Genomic DNA, 19925 nt, shown 5'->3' with positions numbered 1-19925 from the left:
TCATAAAATTCCGCAAATATGCACACGCACTCAGAAATACAGGCTATTATTTTATAGACGAACCGGAAACATCTCCTCACACGAGCGTCAGAAACCCATGCGCAACACCGGTCTGACGTCACTTGGGACACTGACCCGGCTTGCTGTCATCCTTGTAGCTGTGAAGGGCATCACATGGAGTCCAATTTTCCTGCACACAGTCACATATGCTTCATAGCTTGTTAAAGGGATAACGGGATTTTGGTATTTCTGTGTACCACGCCAGCGATCGTTTAGTTTCGACATCTTGAACAGACAGCGGCTAGCTAACTAGCCTGCTAGCTCGTAACTTACTGCTACGTTAACCGTTAAAGGCAGCGACTTAAGACAGAAGAAGCCTGCCAATGGCGTTAATTCTGTTTACCAGGTCCCGGGTACCTTTAATGAAAACGTCCCGATCGTTAAAGAACGAATTCAGGAAGGGTAAAGGTAAGGATTGTGTGTTGGTTTGTTATCGTGTGGCTCCGCTGTTTGGTATGTTTAAAAGGGCTAACAATTAGCTTAGTCGTATTAGCATCTAGAGGAGTCATTGCTTCACAGAGGCAGGTGCTTCTCGGTTGGCCCGGTTTGAGTTTCGAGGAAGGTTGTGGATGAGTCGGGATGACAGTAACGTTACAACAGATAACTGGGTACATGGTACTTAGAACAGTGTGGCGTTGAGTATTCTAAGCTACGCATCAGTAAACACGCTGTATGCAGCCTTTCGGGATTGTATTGAACCGCACGTTGCTAATGGGAATTATATAAGCGTCATACATGATTTAGGATTCGATTTAAATGAGGTCAAACGGATTTTTCTCACTGGGCAGCACGTCACCCTTTTCCCCTGCAGTCAGACAATGCTCGTTGCCATGGCACACATGTTGTCCTCTGGTTATTTATCATCCACAAGACATGGTCGCCTCAGGAACATGTGTAATACGTTATTATTATATGTGAATATAGATAGCAGTGGATTTGAAACTGTAGATTCCATCTTGACTTTTTGGTTAACCAGTTGTGTTAAGATAATCAAAATACACTGGTTTATCTTCATGGTTTAGCTATCTTGGTTGTCTGTTTGGGCAAGGCTGTGAAATAACGAGCTACAGAATGATAATGTTTCAAATGCAAAGGCACTGTGGTCATTTTGGGCTTTTTCCAAACTATCACTGTATGACTCTCATTTTTGGTCCATATCTCACCTTTTAAAATGAGAACTGCGGTGATTATTCAATAGCGCAATTAATAGCCAACTAATAATCAACAAATAAGCAACTGTTATAAATGTTACAGAAAGTCCATGAATATAATGACTGACTAAGGATGGACCATATGACACATATCATTAAATAACCACCAAACAATTTGCATCATCTTTATACCTTTTAATTGTCTGTCAGTGTATGAGAAAACCAATGATTGTAAATACTACAAATTGAGGGATATTATGACATTAAACAGCATTTAATCCTATCTCACCTCTATGACATTATCATAGCACACTATAAGTGGTGTTCGTTGTTTAGTTAGTGGCTTACAATTGTGATTATAAATAGATGAAAGAGTAATTGTCAGTCTAGTCAGGCCCAGATTAATAAACAAATTGCAGTGCTTTTATAAGGAATACTCAGTGCCTCTTATAGCACTTGATCAATTTTACTTTTCTGTATTTGTTTCTGTTGTGACAGACTTGTAGTGTGGCTGAGTGACCCCATATTCTTGTTGACATGTTTGCATGGTTTATTTATACAAGACAAAAAGGGTAAATTGCATTAGAATTAACATTACATACATTATCCTCTCAAGTGTAACTATTAAGTTATTATGAATAAACAGATGTAATCATCATTAAGTCCCACTGTGGCTGCTGCACATTGACCACTCTGCTGTCTTTGCAGAATGGGTGTGTTCTAGATCTTAGCAACAAAGGCTGTACGGCCACAAGTTATAAAGATTAGAGTATTATCTATCACAGTGTAGATAAACTTGTTTCAGGGCTCCCAACATGATCGTACAAGTGCATGTTTTGGTAAAGGAAATCTTTATTAGACCGGTGTCCTTTCCTTTAAACCCCGGAACCACTAAGATGTCTTAATATGTGAGTAGTTGTCTTTGCACTAACATCCACTGTGACTGAGAACCATTGTGGGTCATTCTCGGTATGTGACCCAAAAATGTGAAAGAGCTGCAACCGCTGTGCAACAGTATTACAAAGCGCGGATTTCAACTTTCCTATATATTGTCCTGCAAACAAGTTTTGTTTTGAGTTGGAAAAATACCATGCAGATTGAGTTTGTACAGGAATTCTGCATTGTGTAACAGCTGACAAGAGATGTAAGAACTAACATGTCCTTTTACAGAGGCCCTTCAAAGAACTGGTCTCAGGTCTCAGGTTAGTGCTCTCTCTTCTCACACAGTGCACAAGGAAGTGTTACTAGACTACTGTTTTAGTGGTTTACAGTTAGACAGCTGTCGGCTGCGGGTCACACATGAGTAAGCTGTTGCGCTTAAACAGACATGGCTTGACCCAATCCTGACCCTCCAAGACAAGACTGAGGTTAGAGTGACTCAAAACAAGACCCGAAAGCTTAAAAAGATGCTTAAGGTGCCGTGACAATGTTGTAGCTAATGCTAAGCGTTTGTGGAACGTTCCCCTAGTTCAGAAAACTCCCAAACTCCACAGAAAGCTTGAATTCGTAGGACAGCAAATCTGATTTCTGTTCTTTTTTTAATTATGTATCTGGTCAACGAAACTTTGTGGCATAAACATTCTATTCTTAGTGTAACACACTTGGCTCATCTCCTCCAAAGAATCTTTACAAAGTATTATAAAACAGTGTAAAAAAGCTAATTTAACAATTTAATACAAGTACCTATAACTGTAAAATGAAGCACTGCCAACATGTTACACACAGAGCTAAATATTGCAGGGTGTGTCTGTGTGTAAACCAAACACATAATAGAAACCTTACACACAGACCACAGCTCCACAGCTTAGTTGCATCATTTAAATATGTTCTCAGTTCCATATTATATATTTGCATATTGATTCAAGGAAAACTGTGTTGCCTTCTCATCATGGTTAATATGTAATTGATTTTCCAAACTGTAGATTGATCTAATTAGCCTGATTTGTTCTCAGAAACCGTTGACGAGTAAATACGCTACATGCATGATAGGCGGAGTGTGGTAATAGTTATTAGCTGTGCAGCCAGAATTTGAAGTGTTTCTCTAATGTAACAGATCTTGGACTGAAAAGGGTGTGAATGTGAAACCAAAACTGTTAAAGCACGAGGGGAATAAAACCACAGAGGAAACACTGTAGTAGAGTGTAGTGGTGTTTACAGCCCAGGCCAATAGTACTGTATAGGGTTTAGTAATGGACTGTATTTCCAGGGTTTTCTGTCTCCGCTACAGTAGCGGGTCACTCAGCCACAAAGGTGACACTGTTCCAGTAAACTCCTGGCCTCCAGCCTACAGCCTGTTCATGTTTAGCCAGGCCTTGCTGGATTCATTCCAGTCAGCCATGTGAGAGCCACAGAACGGGTGTGGCTAAGCCATCTGCTCTGAGGGGGATTGGTTTGAAGTGTCTCACCACTGCACCCTCTCTGTATGGACGGAACTGTAGTGACAGTGGACCCCAGGGAGTTTGGAAGGCCCGCTGTGGGCCCCACAGGAGGGTGTGAAAATGTTGGCCACCAAGAGAGATCAGTGTGAAGATATTTACACTTGAATCATACACTTAATTTGTTTTTCCAGAGATCTAGCTAGTTCTTGCTGTTCATTTTTTGTTTGTTTGTTTATGTATTTGAAAGACTTATACTGCAATTCTGTTTACAAAAGCCTAAATAATTCTTTGGCCAACCTCAAGGGGGAATCATTTTATCATTAGAAACTACTAAGGGGAGATTTTGAGCACTTGGATAAAAGGAATTCAGGTTCTCTTGATAAAACCTAATAGGAATTTGGAAGCTACCATTTGCTATTATTATAAGCAAAGATGGAAAACAACAGTGAAAAGGCCCATCTCAGAAGACTTTTGTTATGCAATGGTTTTTGTAGAAATGCCTTTGACTTGGGTCATTATTGCATACATTTTTACAAAAGGACTGTGTTTTAGCCGGGTCACTAAATTCTTACATCAAGTTGCATTAGTGTATCGGAGCAGGCAACACCTGCACATAGCTGCAGATGTGTGTCCTTCTCATTTGCTGATCAGGAGCAGAGTATGCTCTTTGTGTGTCCCCGTCTGTCTAATGGCTTATTAGCAGAACACAGCTGCTCATGTTTTTTTTTCTCTTCTTTTCAGGGAAACTACAAGATGGTGACTGTTTCAACTGCACAGCACTCAGACTCTCCAGTCAAAAGTGAGCCAGTTAAATCTGGGCATTGTACTGCGCCTGCCGTTTCTGCAAGCATTTCAAAATGGGTTCTATAAAAGCTTTCAAATGTCCAGGATATATTGTAATATAAGTATAAAATCAGATTCAGATTCTTGTTTTTTCTGTGATGTTTACACCAGCCTCAGATCAAGCGTGGTTAAAGTTCTGTTAAGCTCTGTGGCTCATGTTTTGTCTTGAATTTACAACACTTTGTATTTAATTTCAGTGGAATTTTAAAACAATTTACCTGATAAAATACTCAACTAGGAAATTATGAGGTTGTTTTGCCTTACAACATTTAAGGGCCACTTTTGATTATTCATCCACTTTGCATACGTGTCGTTGCCAGAATCTTGTTATTGCAAACCAATAACTTTTTCACATCCCTTTTTAAGTCATATTTTTATACGGCTTTTCATTTTATCTACTGTACAGTCTGAACTTTGTAATCCAAAGCTATTCATCTCGTTGCTTCCTCAGACTTGATGGCCTTCGACTTGGCAGTTTGGCCCAAGTGTCTTCACTCGCTCCGTCCATCAGCCTGTCATATGACTATGTTGGCCCCTGCCAGAGTCCAGACTCTCAGCGGCTGTACTGCGCTTTGGTGTCGCGGTCCTCTCCTTCAGCATACCCTGCAATTATGACAGGGGCGCAGTGGAGGATGGCAGTACCACAAGAAATCCCTGGTGTCAGATGGATACATACTTCGGGGAGGAGCTGGGATGACTCAAAGGTGGAGAAGTCTCTACGTTCGTTAAAGGACAAGAAGAAGCTGGAGGAAGGGGGGCCAGTGTACAGCCCAACGCTGGACGCAGAGCCTATGAGAAAGACTATCGGACAGCGAGTTGTAGATGAAATCAAGCACTACTACCATGGCTTTAAGCTGCTGTGGATCGACACTACCATTGCAGGACGAATGTTGTGGACGGTGCTGAATGGACACACCTTGTCCCGCCGTGAGAGGAGACAGGTGAGGGGTGTAGGAATGGAAAAATGAGATGTAGTATTTTATTCGTGTTGCCTGTGATGCATTATCTTGCAAACATCACCCGGCTCTACATTTTTGTGAGGATGTCTTGCCAAATACCACCACAATGCTCTGCTTTTGGCCCATGATCAGCTCTACTGGAGTAGTAGGTTTTTATTGGTTTTCATAGGGGCTGTGATAGTGACAAATTTCTGGCAAGTATGTGTTTTTCCTGTTTATTAAACATTCACGCAGTTTTTTATGAGGTAGAAATGGCCCTGACCTCGAGTTTGGAGAGTAGATAACCTGTAAAAGCAAGTTCAGAGATCAGGGATGACGGAGTAAGGATTCAGGTCTGACTGCTTAGACATCTTGTTCTATTGTGTAATCCACAGCTTCTCAAACCTAATGGGATCAATTATGGAAACTGGCTGCACGCTGTGTGTTTACTCATCAGGCGCTCAGCAGATTGTACTGTTTGATCAAAGCTCTTTAGGTTGAAGCTTTATATGTCGGGGCTTTCACCCAGTGTTTCCATGCATTAGCAGTGGTGCATTGCCACAACATTAAGACTTTGAGTTGGAATAAAAAAGAAAAAATAATGTAAAGGTTGTAAGATGTGATGACGATACAGCTGGTCTGTGTTGAAATAACTAAAACAGGTTGAAATAGTGAAAAAAGTCAAATATGAACTGATTAGATTATAATACCGTAGACACGTGTGATATTCACAGAAATTTAAGCCATTTGTCATCAACTATGACATCAAAAGAAGCTAAGCCATTATTTAACCTCATTTACATGTTTTATGTAAGATATTAAAACGTATAATGTGCAGACTCATCTCTAGTCATAAGACTTCATCTGTTCCTTGTGCTAAATACACGGCAGGCCGTTGTCTGACATTCACAAAGACTGTCTAGATTCAGTGTTCACTTCAATAATCTGATGCAGGTGCTGGCACACGGATGTCATTTCAGGGCAGGTGAGCACATCAGCTCACAGTCACTGCAGCATCTCTCAGCTGTACAGAAGGGTACTTAATGTGAATGCTCCTTACAGGTGTGAAGTACTGCATTTCTGCTGTGCTTCGCTGGAATTCTGCTGCCCTTGTCTGGGCATCATTTTCTGTGCATTAGTATGGATACTTAAATGAATTATTGGATGTGGTATATCTGGCACTGGAGAGAGAATTTTGGAAGAGCTAGCTCCTCATTTATGTGTTGATTAAACCAACACCTGCCTGCTTCTGGGAATAAAAACCCGTCTTTATATCGTCTACAGCTGCAGCAAATTACAAATGAGGATAATTAAATATATGCATGAATATTAATACATTGACACCTGACAGTGCAGGGGCATGTTTAAAATGAAGAGTTATATTTCATATTCTTCATAATTTTGAAGATGGGACCTCACGGTTTGTGCAGGGCTGGTGCAACCTGTCTTGCAAAGCCAGTAAAATCAAGAGCTGAAATGTTCTTGACTTCTCAGTGACAGGTCAACCATGATAAAATCATGTATGTCGTTAACTGATCTCAAAGTTTTAGGAAGAGAAAATATAGTCTTAGTCTGTTTTCCTTCTAGTGAAAATAACCATTTGCAGTAAATAAAATGTATCTGCATAGGCACTAGTATGGTTGGTGTCAGTACATTTTAATATAAATACAACATTCAACGTGATTATAAATTGGAGAATGTTTGCAAAATTGTATAAAATCTGATGCTCCTCTAACAATTTACTCAAACAAAGGGAGAGCGCTACAGTGGCAGGTGTGTCTCCTAAAAACTGTTATCATGCCAGCTCCTGGTAATGATGAGACCATGCCTCTGCCCTGTTGCTAATTCAACTTACATAAAAATATTTTAAATATTTATTGCAGTGATGCTGTAATGCATCAAATGTGGCGAAAATATACAAACCCTTTGTCCATCCTTCCATTAGATACATACTGTATCTGCTTATTAGAGAGGGCTGGAGGATGGGCACCTGGAGTTAACTGTCTGTTACAAGAAGACCGTAACATGTCCTTACTGGATAATGTCTGCAATCATTCACTTAGACAACTGAATGTTGTAATAAGATAAGATTATTACATCCCCATATTATTCCAGTGAATGTCAAAAAAAACAATCAGTATCATGGAGTCGTGCAGTATGTGCATTCCAAATTGTACCATACTCAGTGGGAACCAGGAAATAAAACATCACCACAGTGGTAATGGGGGTGGGTCAGTGCTGATGATGACCAGAGTTTCCTCCTGGTAAACCCACACCACCACCTCATCTGCACCTTTTCAAATGCAGCTGACTCCCTTGGAGCGCATGTCCCGAGCCCCATTCATCTAACATGGACTGGCTTTGCCTCCTTAATCTCCTCCTTTCATATTCACATACACTCAGGGCTCCGTTTAAGGCTCCCATTTTAATCTGTCACCCCCTCCTCCCTTCTTTGATGTGGAACTCTGGGAGATGATATACATGTCAATGGGCCTGCGGACAAAGGCCTTTTCACTCATGCTGGCCTTAATCCTTCAGCCTACTGGTCCACTGACATGCAGGTGGAAACGCCATAGAAAGGAGAACTCATGTATTGGCCTTTCTCCTTTCTGTAGATGGATGGTGGGGACTGTGTCCCAGGACAGTCAGTAAACCACAGTTGGACAGCTGCACAATGCAGTAGACTAGTGTCAGCCTGATACTTATGTACTCTGAGGATTGTTGAGCTCTGCTCTAAACAAATGTGCTTCCTGTTGGCTCAAGTGGACAGGTTTCGGGCCTTGTGGAGCAAAATGTTCACTTTGGTTTGCAGCTCCATGTAAATGGGATGTATACACACAGAAAGTGCTGACTGTTGAAGCAGTAACAAAAAAGGGCAAGGTAAACATTTTTACAGGGTTCCCTGTTGTTCCCGGTTTTTTCTCACACTACTGCTCTCTCCTGGATGTATGCACAAACTACAGCCTGGCAGAACATGTCACACGTACAAAAAAAAAAGCCTTAAGAAAAGGCATTTCAAGCTTGGACCCATCGATTAACATTCTCAACACTGTTATTAGCAACTTGTCCTAATGGCAGTTCTCCAAAATATTCCCTGCAGTTCCTCAGAACGTGTGCAGACGTCTTCAGACTTCTTCCCTTCCTGGTGTTCATCATTGTTCCCTTTATGGAGTTCCTGTTACCTGTAGCCGTGAAACTCTTCCCCAACATGCTTCCGTCCACGTTTGAGACACAGTCGAAGAAGGTAATCAATGAAGCTGGTTAAGTATCATGTCCTGCATATGTCCTGAAAGGTAAAACAAAAAAAAAAAAAGAAAAACAAACTTTTAGTGATCGAATAAAGGGAAAAAAGAGATCAGCTGACTGATGAGCTAAATATTGTAAATTGTGTGTAAACGTATTTATTCTGCACATTGTTTCTGTCATATATTATGTCTTATACTTGATATTTAAGAACTATGACTAAAATTTGAATCCTCATCCATGATATAGATTTTAAGTCAGAATCCTGATGAGGTGGTTACACTGTGGGCTAAAAAGAGTTAATCCTAATACGATGCGATGTCAATGTCTTTTTTGCCATTAGTATTTCCTTTATTTACTTTATGTTGTCTAATTCCCTCTTACCACAAGGGTCACCAAATTGCAGAATAATGTTTGTAGTGTCAAACAATGCTGTTAGACAAAGTATGGATGCTAGATAGTAAATATTCTGTGTTATTTTATGGTATTTTCAGTAGTTGTGTGAATTTTGTTTTTAATGCCAACACATTTGCAAACTGCTTGTTTTAGGAGGAGAGGTTGAAAAAGGAGCTGAGGGTCAAACTGGAGATGGCCAAGTTCTTGCAGGACACTATCGAGGAGATTGCTCTTAGAAACAAAGCGGCCCAAGGCAACGTGACGGAGGAATTCTCCACCTTCTTCCAGAAGGTTAGTGTCAATGTTCACTGAGAAATGGCAGCTCGAAAAGAGGAAAACCGGCTCAGTACCACCCTCCGGTGGTGAAAACCATGATGGTTTCTGTGACTGGCTGGTGTGCTGTGTTTTTCATCTAAAGAAAATGGTTGAGAATTGAGGCCATTAATGAAAATCCAAAGGATCCATATGATACGATTAATTTTATACATTTAATCAATGCTTTTTATAGGTGAAAGTTTGGATTCAAGTCTCCTAAAGTAAATAATAACAGGACAGATTATTCACCCTCTTACTAATGTTTAGTACATTTAGCATTTTAATGATACTTCAGTGAGTGTTGAGTGAATAGAGTGACACCAAATTAAATTTAAGAAGTGGGGATATGTGGGTCACAATCTGAAGAAAATGTTGAAGTCTCACATCCCGGTGTTGGTTTTTCAAAATGTGTTCTTTTGTTCCATTTTATATGATGATGTACTAATGATGACGTCTTTATCTTTGTAGATCCGGGACTCTGGGGAGCGTCCCAGTAATGAGCAGATCATAAAATTCTCCAAACTGTTTGAGGATGAGCTGACGCTGGACAACCTGACCCGACCTCAGCTTGTAGCTCTCTGTCGCCTCCTGGAGCTTCAGTCCATCGGGACCAACAATTTCCTCCGATTCCAGCTAATCATGAAGCTCAGGGCCATTCGCGCTGATGACAAGGTGTGGTAACATTTTTCCTCATAATCATCAAAACTAAACTTTCTCTTTGCATTGTGTCTAAGATCTATATGAACTCTGCTCTGTTTATCCAGCTGATAGCAGACGAGGGGGTGGAGAGTCTGAATGTAAACGAAGTGCAAGCAGCCTGTCGCGTTAGAGGGATGAGAGCTCTTGGAGTCACAGAAGAACGACTGAGAGAGCAGCTCAGCCAGGTACCAACAAAACTCAAACGACGATGCTGTGGTAGTTTAAAGAATTTAGAAATTTTCTTCAGGTTGTCCGTGTCGGATCACACATTTTTATAACCTGTCCTGTTTTTGTTGCATGTAGTGGCTGGAACTTCACCTGAACCAGCAGATCCCCACCTCTCTGCTGCTGTTGTCTCGAGCCATGTACCTCCCTGACACCCTGTCTCCTGCCGATCAGCTGAAGACCACGCTGCAGACGCTTCCTGAGATGGTGGTATGTTAGCGAAATAAAGCAGGGATGTGGAGAAATGTGAAATTTCAAAGGTTTATAATGTGAAACTTTTTTATTGAAGTGAAAAAAGGCATCTAGTTGCATCCTTTTAGGCTTTAGTTGTTATACGGTTATCGTTGTAGTTACGGTAATAATGGGCAGCCAGATTTTTTTTTTTAAAAACTCTTTCAACTCTAGACAAAAGAGGCCCAGTTGAAGGCAGCAGAGATGGAGCTTTCGAAAGTAGACAACAAGACGAAGCTGGAGACGACACTACAGGAAGAGGCGGCCATACACCAGGACAACAAGGACAGGGAGATGGAGAGGTTGGCCGATGCTGCAGAGAAAGCTGCTCGGGTAAAGACTCTCCTGGACTCATGTCATAATTTGTGAAAAGTTTAGTGACTGGAACTGACCAGTATTTCATTCAAAATTGTTTGATACATTTTCTTTGCTGTGTGATCAAGCATTTGCAGCTAACGTCTGGTACTTTGAGAAATCTTAATCTATACTTAGATAGGGTACCTGTTTCCCACCAGTCCATTACAAAATAATTTAGAAATTTAACAATGTTTCCATTTTATGCTTCTCTTAAAACAACAGTTGGTCATTTAAAAGGTTTCCATTTTACAACTTTCAGTACTCTCTTCTCCCACAGGAGGGTGAGCTGGAGCTTGAAGTAGAGCAGACGAAGCACAGTAAGACTGAGCCGGCAGTGTCCAAAGCGGACGTGGCTACTCATTCAGAGACCCTGAGGGATACAGCACCTGTCATCGAAGGGATCAAGGTAACATCACTGAACACACAGTTAGTGAAATCGGTAGAAAGATATTGTAGTTGTATGTATTTAGTTGTTTGGTCATTAGGTTTTTAATACAACACGAATGTTTGACATTGTGTGTTGATACATTCTCTGTTTTTTTATGAATTCTACATCATCTATGCCTCACACTTTGAGCAGTGGCACACATTCCTGCACTTCCAGGTTTGCCTTTATGACGTCTTCTCCCAAATGAGCCCTCAGTTTATCCCCACACCACACCTGCTCTTTCCCTGAGCCAGCCCAGATGTGGGTTAAACAGTGCTTGCATGTTGTTGCATCCCTAAATTGATGGTGTTCTGTTCCCAGCAGCCTGCATCAGAAAATGAAGTGAGGGCAAACCACAAGTGCTCATGTTCAGCTTTTTGAGTTCTGTGAGATGAGAATCAGACATGGTGAAGTGTAGACAAACCACTGAAATCAGGTTATTTTTAGTTGTATTTTTTTGAACGCGATCAGATATTTGCTTTTGGCCATTTCAGTCTAGAATATGAAAATCTGTTATTTAGAATAAAACTTAATTGTGGATCCTTCCCAAACTAACAACCTTTGGAGCTCTACGGTTCCCTTTTGTCTTGTGCTAATGTGTTGTTGGGTTATATGGAGTACCCCAGTGTTCTTCTTGACCTTCCGTCTTCTACCCCTGAACCCACAAGTAGAAACTTTTTTTGACCTATTTCACGGGGAGCTTTTTTCACAAATATGATGTTGAATTTCCATGTTCGTCATTAGGCTTTTAAATTGACACTTTAAGTTTCAACTGCGCATTGCAACTAAAATGCAAATAATTGTCTGTTTTTAGGGTGAGGAGATCACCAAAGAAGAAATCGACCTGTTAAGTGATGCCTGCACAAAGCTAAAGGAGCAAAAGAAGCTGCTGACTCTAGAGAAAGAAGAACTGGAAGAACTGAAAGATGATGTCCAGGAATACAATGAGGTGCCTTTAATTCAATCGATAAATACAGTATTCAGACAAGACATTTATTATCATTGAAATTAAAAGCTTTCCAGAAAGTCTAGCTTGTGTAAGAATTCGGCGTGTTTCTGATGTGCGATTTCCAGGACCTGGAGGAGATAAAGAAGGAGCTTTTGAAGACTGGACAGGAGAAGGCAGTGGAGGAGTCAAAGGCCAGCAAGCGTCTTTCTAAGAGAGTGAACCTTATGATCGGTCGCATCGGTAAGATCATTACCGAGCTGGAGAAGGACAAGGTCATCCTGGATGGACAGATGGATAGTGGGACTAGTCCCCCCGTTGGGTAAGAGCTCAATTAGTTATTCCTCTGCTTAAATATGGTCTGTCAGGGCTCAACAAAGTATATGATGAATTTAACTTTAACCGGCTGCCATGCGTTCACTTTCACTCACTGTTAAATGTTGAAACTATCGAAAATATCTTAATAAAGTAACTGACAATGAAGAGTGGTAATCAAAGAAAAGTAATCTAACAGCAGGTGCTGTCACTTAAAAATGAGTTCATTCAAATATTTACCACTAATATATGTTTCACTGAAGGGACCATGGCTGCTATGATTTGTGGCTTTTTAAAAAATGCCACAACAATATTATTGATGCCAGTAAGAGAGCTGAATTTAGCCATTTAAAGGGAAAATGAGTAAACTTTCCATTTAAAGGAGAGTTCAACATTGTGGGAATATGTATATTCCCTTGCTCTGTTTCCTCAGAGTGAGATGTGCATTTCTATAACACTAGAAGACCCATCTAATGGGACTTCACATCGGGACACAATGCTTTGTAAAACCTGATATGTACGGTAAAATCGGTGAGTGTCAGAGTCAGAAAGGTCAAACTTGACTCTGAAGTTATGGCAACTAACTCTGGTTGAATGAAAGCAAAGGTGCATATTCCCCCCGTGATGTTGAACTGTTCCTTTATGGCTTTGTACCATTTCACAGGCTGAGGTGTTTGTGTCGTTCAAAGACGTGAAGCTTTTAAAAGAGAAATGATGCAAAGGCAACTTTTTGATGGAAATACCATTGTTCATGTGACCAAAAGAGGTGTTTTGCCAGGAAAACGCAGACATTTTAGCAAAAACCAATGCTGCTGTTTAATAATTCACGTCTGAACATACTAAAGTACCACCTGTGTACTTTACAACTCTCTCCAAATGTTGCCTATGTAACATTACATGGAAGTTACCAGTGTTTCTTTAGGTTTTTAAAATGTGATTTTGTGGCATGTTTTGTAGAAGTTATTAGTTTTTATACTGTTTTCTTTTTAATAACTACCCTCATCCCCATCATAGTCATAATCATCATAACTTTCATTGTAAAATGATGGTGGAGATAAACAAGGATCAAAAGGTTTCCCAGTAAAAAATATAACTAATAGTTTACCCGTGTAAAATCAATCCAGGTCCTCATTTATTGTAAATTTTTGCAGATTATTCTTGAACAAATATAGTGATGGAAGAAGGTAAGAAACTGGTAATCTGCCATTTCTTTGCCTGACAAATGACAGCATTGCATCCTAGTTGTTGCTGTTGAGCCTCTTGCTGTGCAGGATCAGTCTTTCCTAAAAAGTTTGTTTTCTGAATGAATCAAATCACCTTCAGTTTAAAGATCGGACTTAAACCATGTGATTGTAAGGATATAAGTTGAAATCTACTTCTTTGTTGATCCTTTGCTCACAAAGGCTTTAAATTAAATATTTATTAGCAAATCAGTTAAAACCATCATTTGATTTGAAGTGTGCTACATAACATTTCAGCATGGATGGAACCGTTTTGTGAAAAAAGCAGTTTGATTGGTGTAATCTGGGAACCTTGAATGCTGCATGACGAGCTCAGCCTTCTCCACCACATTTTACCTCCCGTCAAACCTGGTAACCGTTTCCTGTATACAGTCTGTTCTACACCTTCAGGGAGAACCTCATCAGCATCGACGAGCTGATCAGCGTCATGCGGCAGATCCAGAACATTCCAGAACACAAGCTGCAGAGCATCGCCGAGGCGCTTGACGACAACAAGGATGGGAAGATCGACATAGACGACGTCATCAAAGTAAGTTTCGAAGATACGGGAGACTTGGTGCTTGGTAGTAGTTTGATGAATACTGTGTTCTGTTTTATCTTGTGAGCTATAGATTCTCGTCAATGTGACGTCTAACCATAACCCATGAGGGGAATTTCTGCATATTTAATGAGCTGCTTGCGCCCTGTGTTTTCCCAGGTGGTGGAACTGATCGACAAAGAGGACATCGACATCTCCACCTCTCAGGTGGGCGACATCATGGTGATGCTGCAGAAGGAGGAGAAGCTGATGGAGAAGGAAAAGGCCAAAGAGAAGGCTGAAAAGGAGCAGGCAGCCACACTCAACAGCTAACTTCCACGAAAGACACGGGCATATAAAAGACATTTGTGACTGATACCTAGTCGCTGGAGACTCTGGACAACAAATCAGTCTGGATGAGTCAAGAGTCACAAGGTAACAGCTACCTTTTCAATGTCATTTTACCATGAACTGAGCTTCACGAAAGAATTTTGAAAAATAAGGTTTATTGCCTTCTTTGAACATGGGCATCCACAGTTCAAAAAGAATTTTTTTATTGGTTTTCTGGACTGATAATTTATTATTTGTCGCTATTTAGTTTTGTGTAATTTTCCTCCAGTACTTTATTAATACAGGGATCATGGTGACTTGAAAACATGGTTGTTCTCTCATCTCAAGAGTGGGTAAAACAAGAAAATTGATTTTAAAAATGATTTGTTTAGAAAATATATGAAGAGTTATATTGTTTGAAGTGAACCAGCTTGCATTTCATTTCAGTCATGTCATCATCTCAGAGAAATGAGAGATCATTTCTGGACTTTGCACAGTAAAATTCATCCTAGATCATTCCACTCAGTTTTGTTTTCCTCTTAGATTTCGTTTAGTGAACAAATCTCATCTTCTCTTTATTTCATATCTGTTATTTGTTTCTGTAATGGACCGAAATGGGAGCAGATTTTTGACTAGCAGACGTTGAAATGGTGGCTGCAGCATGTAGGTTCTCCACATTTTACTAGGAAACACCAAACTATGTTGGAAAAGTTGAATTAAACTATTACATAACTGAACCGACTGACCCTGAACAGGATCAGCAGATAATGGTTGGATGTAACTATTCCGACAATTGAAAATCCAATTCAATTCAATTCAACTCATTTAGCTCATTTGTGTCTCATTCCCGTGTTCAGCATAGCTCTGTGTAAAATGCCAAAGTCTCACTGGGGCACATTTATTAACATAAAATGATTTTCTCCTAAAATCAACAATGTAACGCAGTTATGATCAGTGTAGGGACATTGAAACAGTCCATCACCCAAATATCCGTCGGTTGTTTCTGTGAACTAGGAGCAGAGTTTTACGTTTGACTGGTTTTGTTTCAGAAAATAGTTTTCAGTTGCCTGGAGGTCGTCTGGTTCAGAGGGTGGAAATTGCTTTTTGTGAATGTTGAGTAATTATTTTAGCACATGATCTGAGTGATAATATATCTTCCTAGTGGCCTTCTCTTGACACAGACAGTAGGGACTACATACTGTTGTATATTTATTGTGGAGGATTTTACTAAGATAATAGAGCATTGATAGTGTTTTGTCTTGATGTACTTTCATTATTGAGGCTGAAGAACTTCGGATGATTCAGTCGCGGATCAAATAGGTAAGATTTTAGAAACGTAGCGGACGTGATTTTTATGTTCTTTGCACTGTAGCCATGTGGGGGTGTGTGGGTTGTAAATAGAATTTTCTCAGGACAATTTCAGAAAATCCCAGTGTCCAAATACTCAGCATTAACTTGACATCCCGTTGGCTTTGGTCCGGCTCCGCTCAAACTGCAAACAGCTTGGCCATTACTGTTTTGAACATGTTTTATTCGTTGTGTTTATTAAATCCCTAGAGCCTAAGGTGACATTTTACAAAATGTTTCATCTGCCCAACATCTGTTGTCTCCTTATTTAATATAAATCGAGATGAAAACAAAGACAATGAGCAGACACTCACATCTTTCCCCAGCTAATGTTCACATTTGCAGTACGGATTTTAAACTGCATTGTTTGGATATTGTATATTTTGATGTTCAAATATTATAATTAGGGTTGATTATTACTTTTGATAGAAAGATTGATCTTAAGTCACCTCCGAATCCCCCATCTAACTTTTAAGACATTCTACTTTAGTAGTCTATCAAATGACGCTATTTCTCTTTACAAGTTAAAGCTTTGGTTTCTGAAACAATAAAATTGTTGGGTTATTAACAATACTAGGTTGTTCTAAAGGAAGGTTTGTTGATATTGGAGTGTTAACCCAAACTAAATTCACATGCTCGTACTCGATGCTCTGGCAGAGTAGTCGTTGAAAATGTTGCAGTGATGCCGCTCCAGTTTAATCCGTTCCCGGTATCTGCTGAGTGTCTGCCATCAGGCACAGGGGGCTCCTCTTCTCCTGGGTCCAGTCAGATTGATGGCTGCAGGGTAAACACTTGCCCCATACATGGGCCAAAGCCAGCTCCAGTGGACGCTGGTGTTTAGGTTAGAGACGCTCCGCCGGCACATGCCATACTCTCTCCCTCGTAAATCAGCAGCGAGTGTAAACACGTCAGGGGGACCGTTGTGGCAACGTCTCGATTACACTGGGCAGGAAAGAGTGGTGCTTCCCTGCGTCTTAACAGGTCACATCCAGGGAAGCGCTGTGCACTGCTGCAGCACTGCCACTGTTTCTAGGCATGGAGGGGTCAAAAGGTCAGGCAGGGGAAAGTGATACGTAGAAGTAAATGTGAGGATGATGGGGAGTATGGGTGTAAAAGAGCTTTAAATAAAGTTTGAAATCCAAACTGTCAGCGTACAGGACTACAGGGGGAAAAAAACACTGTCAGGCAAGAAGCTTGATTGTGGCTCAGCTTTTGTTAACATGACATTGGTTGTGTGCTGACGTACTGACCAGTCAAACACTTGCAGTCACCTTTTACCCGGCAACTGTGGCTGTGAAAGACAAAATGATCATTCTGTCCTGTTTTACCAGAGTGGTACAGTCTTCCTCGTACTTACATAGACATTTGGGCAAATTACTGTTAATAACCAATCAAGGTTTTCACCCATTTTGTGCAAATGCAGGCCCATAATATACTACATAGTCATTCATGCAAAAGTTTATTCCATTTGACAATTAGTAGACAATGTAGAATGATGATCTGTAAACAAACAAACAGACATTTATTATTTACAACCCCCACCCCACCCCCCAAAACAAGGGGATTCTTCAGTGTGTTTTGAGTCTGTTTAGGGGCAGAGTTCCCGACTCGCCACTGGCAGCAGTGTTGCACTTTGCATTGCTTAAGCTGTTGCTGCCTTTTAAAAAGAAGTCGAGAGCAGAAAAGGACATTTTGACTTAGTGACACCACCAAGAGTTGTTTTCCGTCTTGCTCGTTTGTGTTTGCTCCACTATCACAGAACGGCTGATTTTAGCTGTCTGTCATTATCTGCTCAGTGCTGACTGCCCTGCTCTGTTGAATTTCTGATATGTGTGTTAACTGATGGATGTGGTCTCAGCAGGGAAGCTACAAAACAAACCGTCCTGAAAGATTCCTGTTGGGTTTTTTTTAAATTTACTGCAGTAATTTCTAAAAAAAAAAAAAAAAGTAAGTTATAAATCATATACTGTACAATTTTTTTACTTGTGTTGTTTTTTTCTTTTTATGGTGGAACAGTGTTTAATTTGCAAGTCCTCAAGCTATTAGTCAGTAGGTGGATGCTTCATATCAGACTGATAATCTGCTCATTTCGGAGTTGATGTACTTGATTCTTGCTTGAGCGTTTTGAGGACAGATTTAAACACTTTTCCACATTTAAGTATTTAGCACCAGCTCATTTTCAATAGATAGAAGATGGATAAGACAGATATTATTTTTTAAAAGGCAGCTAGAGATGGAATATATCTTTTGAAGAATCTTGACACTGCAGATACGGAGCTGAAGACGTGCAGACATCTCTGAGGCTCGTACGCAGTTTTCTAAACTAAAAACACAAGTGTTGGAAAATTACCTTGACTGCATTTGGAGTCGGAGAGCAGCCACCATGATGTTCCACTGAAAACATGTTGTTCTAAAGGTGTGTTCAATCACGAAAGCACCTGTCATTCATGCAAAAATGTGCACTGTGTTTAATTGCCCCAATTCTCAGTATAGGGAGTGTTTCTGTGTGCACGTGTGAAATGAGAAACTCTGGTTCTTTGAGTTTTCTTTCTCTCTCCACGCTGAAACATTTACAGAATGAGACACAGATCCGTCTCGTGTAAATTGCTGAATTGCTTTTAGTGTATTCACATTAGAGTGGAAAAAAACCAGGGTCCTGCCCGGGTCCAAATTTGCAAACCCGCACCCACAAAGCTCGTGACTAAACCCAACTCATTACCCACACTCGTCTCAAAATCAAATCCAAAGCTAACACCTACAGCCAGAGCACAACATTAACACCAATGTTGTTAAAGTTGTGGCTGTGGCACTGTTCTACTATCAGGAGGACGTGAAGAATGAGGATGCTGTACCAAGCAAAACACTCTCACAGTCAACTCCAGCTGCTTATGTGATGCAACGTGACAGAAACATAACCAAGTTTGCTCTGATCTCCTGTCCACTTGTGTCAGCAAGCTGCACTCTTATTTATACAGGATAAAATTACGCCAGTGCGAGAGATACTGTGCTTTTATTTTCATTTCATTTATTGTCATTCTCATCTGTTTTCACCCGCTACCCACCAGCATTTGATAACTTTCAACTACAAGTAAAGGTAAAAGTTAATAGCAATCATCAACAGATTTCTCTGGGTCACCTGTGGGTGACTGACCTGGTGCAGGACCAGGTGCATGTTTAGTTATAGTCTGGACAGTATTTACCACCATGCAACCCCACACATCACATTACCTACTAAGGGACAAGCTTTGGTGCCCTGGACAGCACAGTACAAATGCACCAGTATACAACCAAATGCTTCAAAGCCTCAGTTGGCATCCAATATCAGTTTACATGATATTATTTTGAAGCCAAAGAAAGAATCCAAATGTACTCAGTCTGTACGGTGGGGGAACATCGTACACACTGAAACCCAATCCATGTAAGATACAGCCCACTGCAATTTGTTTGGAAGTAATTGAGATTTATTTATTTATCAGTCGCAAATTTCCAAAGGTTCTTTTGTTTTGTGGAGCACAACAGTATATCTGCAGGCACTGGATAAGATTTTTGTTTTAATTTGAATCTCAAATGTACAGAAAGCAACAGTTTTCACAGATCAAACCAACGAATGTAAACAAAGTTGACAAAATGAATCGTAAGTGTTGAATAAACTACAGATGATCCTGTTTCCCTCTTTTGTTTGATTTTTTCCTTCTCATCGTGTGTGTTTTACTGGTCATATTTCCCATCATTCATCATACGTCACCCATCACTTCCCCCACAGCCATTTTAGGCTGTGTGTGTGTGTGTGTGTGTGTGTGTGCGCGCCATCTCTAAATCCTTCCACACAGCCATTTTCTGTTCCTTCTCATCCCAAACTCTCATTCCTCAGTTGTTACTTGCCTCACCACACATCTGCTGCCACTCCCCACAGAGCCTCGGTCCTCTGCCGCTGCCATGCAACCAGACCCATTTTTCCAGTGACGA

At 40.5% G+C, this 19925-nt stretch overlaps 1 protein-coding gene across 4 annotated transcripts; it reads left to right on the top strand.

Annotated features, from left to right (window-relative positions):
• Positions 1-102: 102 nt before the first annotated feature.
• On the top strand, positions 103-19624 carry letm1 (leucine zipper-EF-hand containing transmembrane protein 1). Of its 4 annotated transcripts, none has more exons than XM_067479178.1 (15): positions 103-468; positions 4331-4388; positions 4884-5373; positions 8471-8614; positions 9163-9300; positions 9793-9996; positions 10089-10208; positions 10327-10458; positions 10654-10812; positions 11114-11242; positions 12078-12212; positions 12338-12531; positions 13676-13708; positions 14156-14294; positions 14463-19624. In XM_067479178.1, the coding sequence occupies exons 1-15, from the start codon at positions 384-386 to the stop codon at positions 14613-14615; spliced, it is 2313 nt and encodes a 770-aa protein (XP_067335279.1). In that variant the 5' UTR covers positions 103-383; the 3' UTR covers positions 14616-19624. The 4 variants fall into 4 exon arrangements, with proteins under 4 accessions (XP_067335279.1, XP_067335278.1, XP_067335282.1 ...); XM_067479177.1 differs by having other exon boundaries at positions 14138-14294; XM_067479181.1 differs by lacking the exon at positions 13676-13708.
• The last annotated feature ends 301 nt before the right edge of the window (positions 19625-19925 follow it).

This window comes from Channa argus, chromosome 16 (assembly GCF_033026475.1).
Source record: "Channa argus isolate prfri chromosome 16, Channa argus male v1.0, whole genome shotgun sequence".
NCBI classification, from domain to species: Eukaryota; Metazoa; Chordata; class Actinopteri; order Anabantiformes; family Channidae; genus Channa; species Channa argus.
The sequence above is the reverse complement of the archived record's forward strand: the minus strand, read 5'-3'. Positions and strand labels throughout refer to the sequence as shown.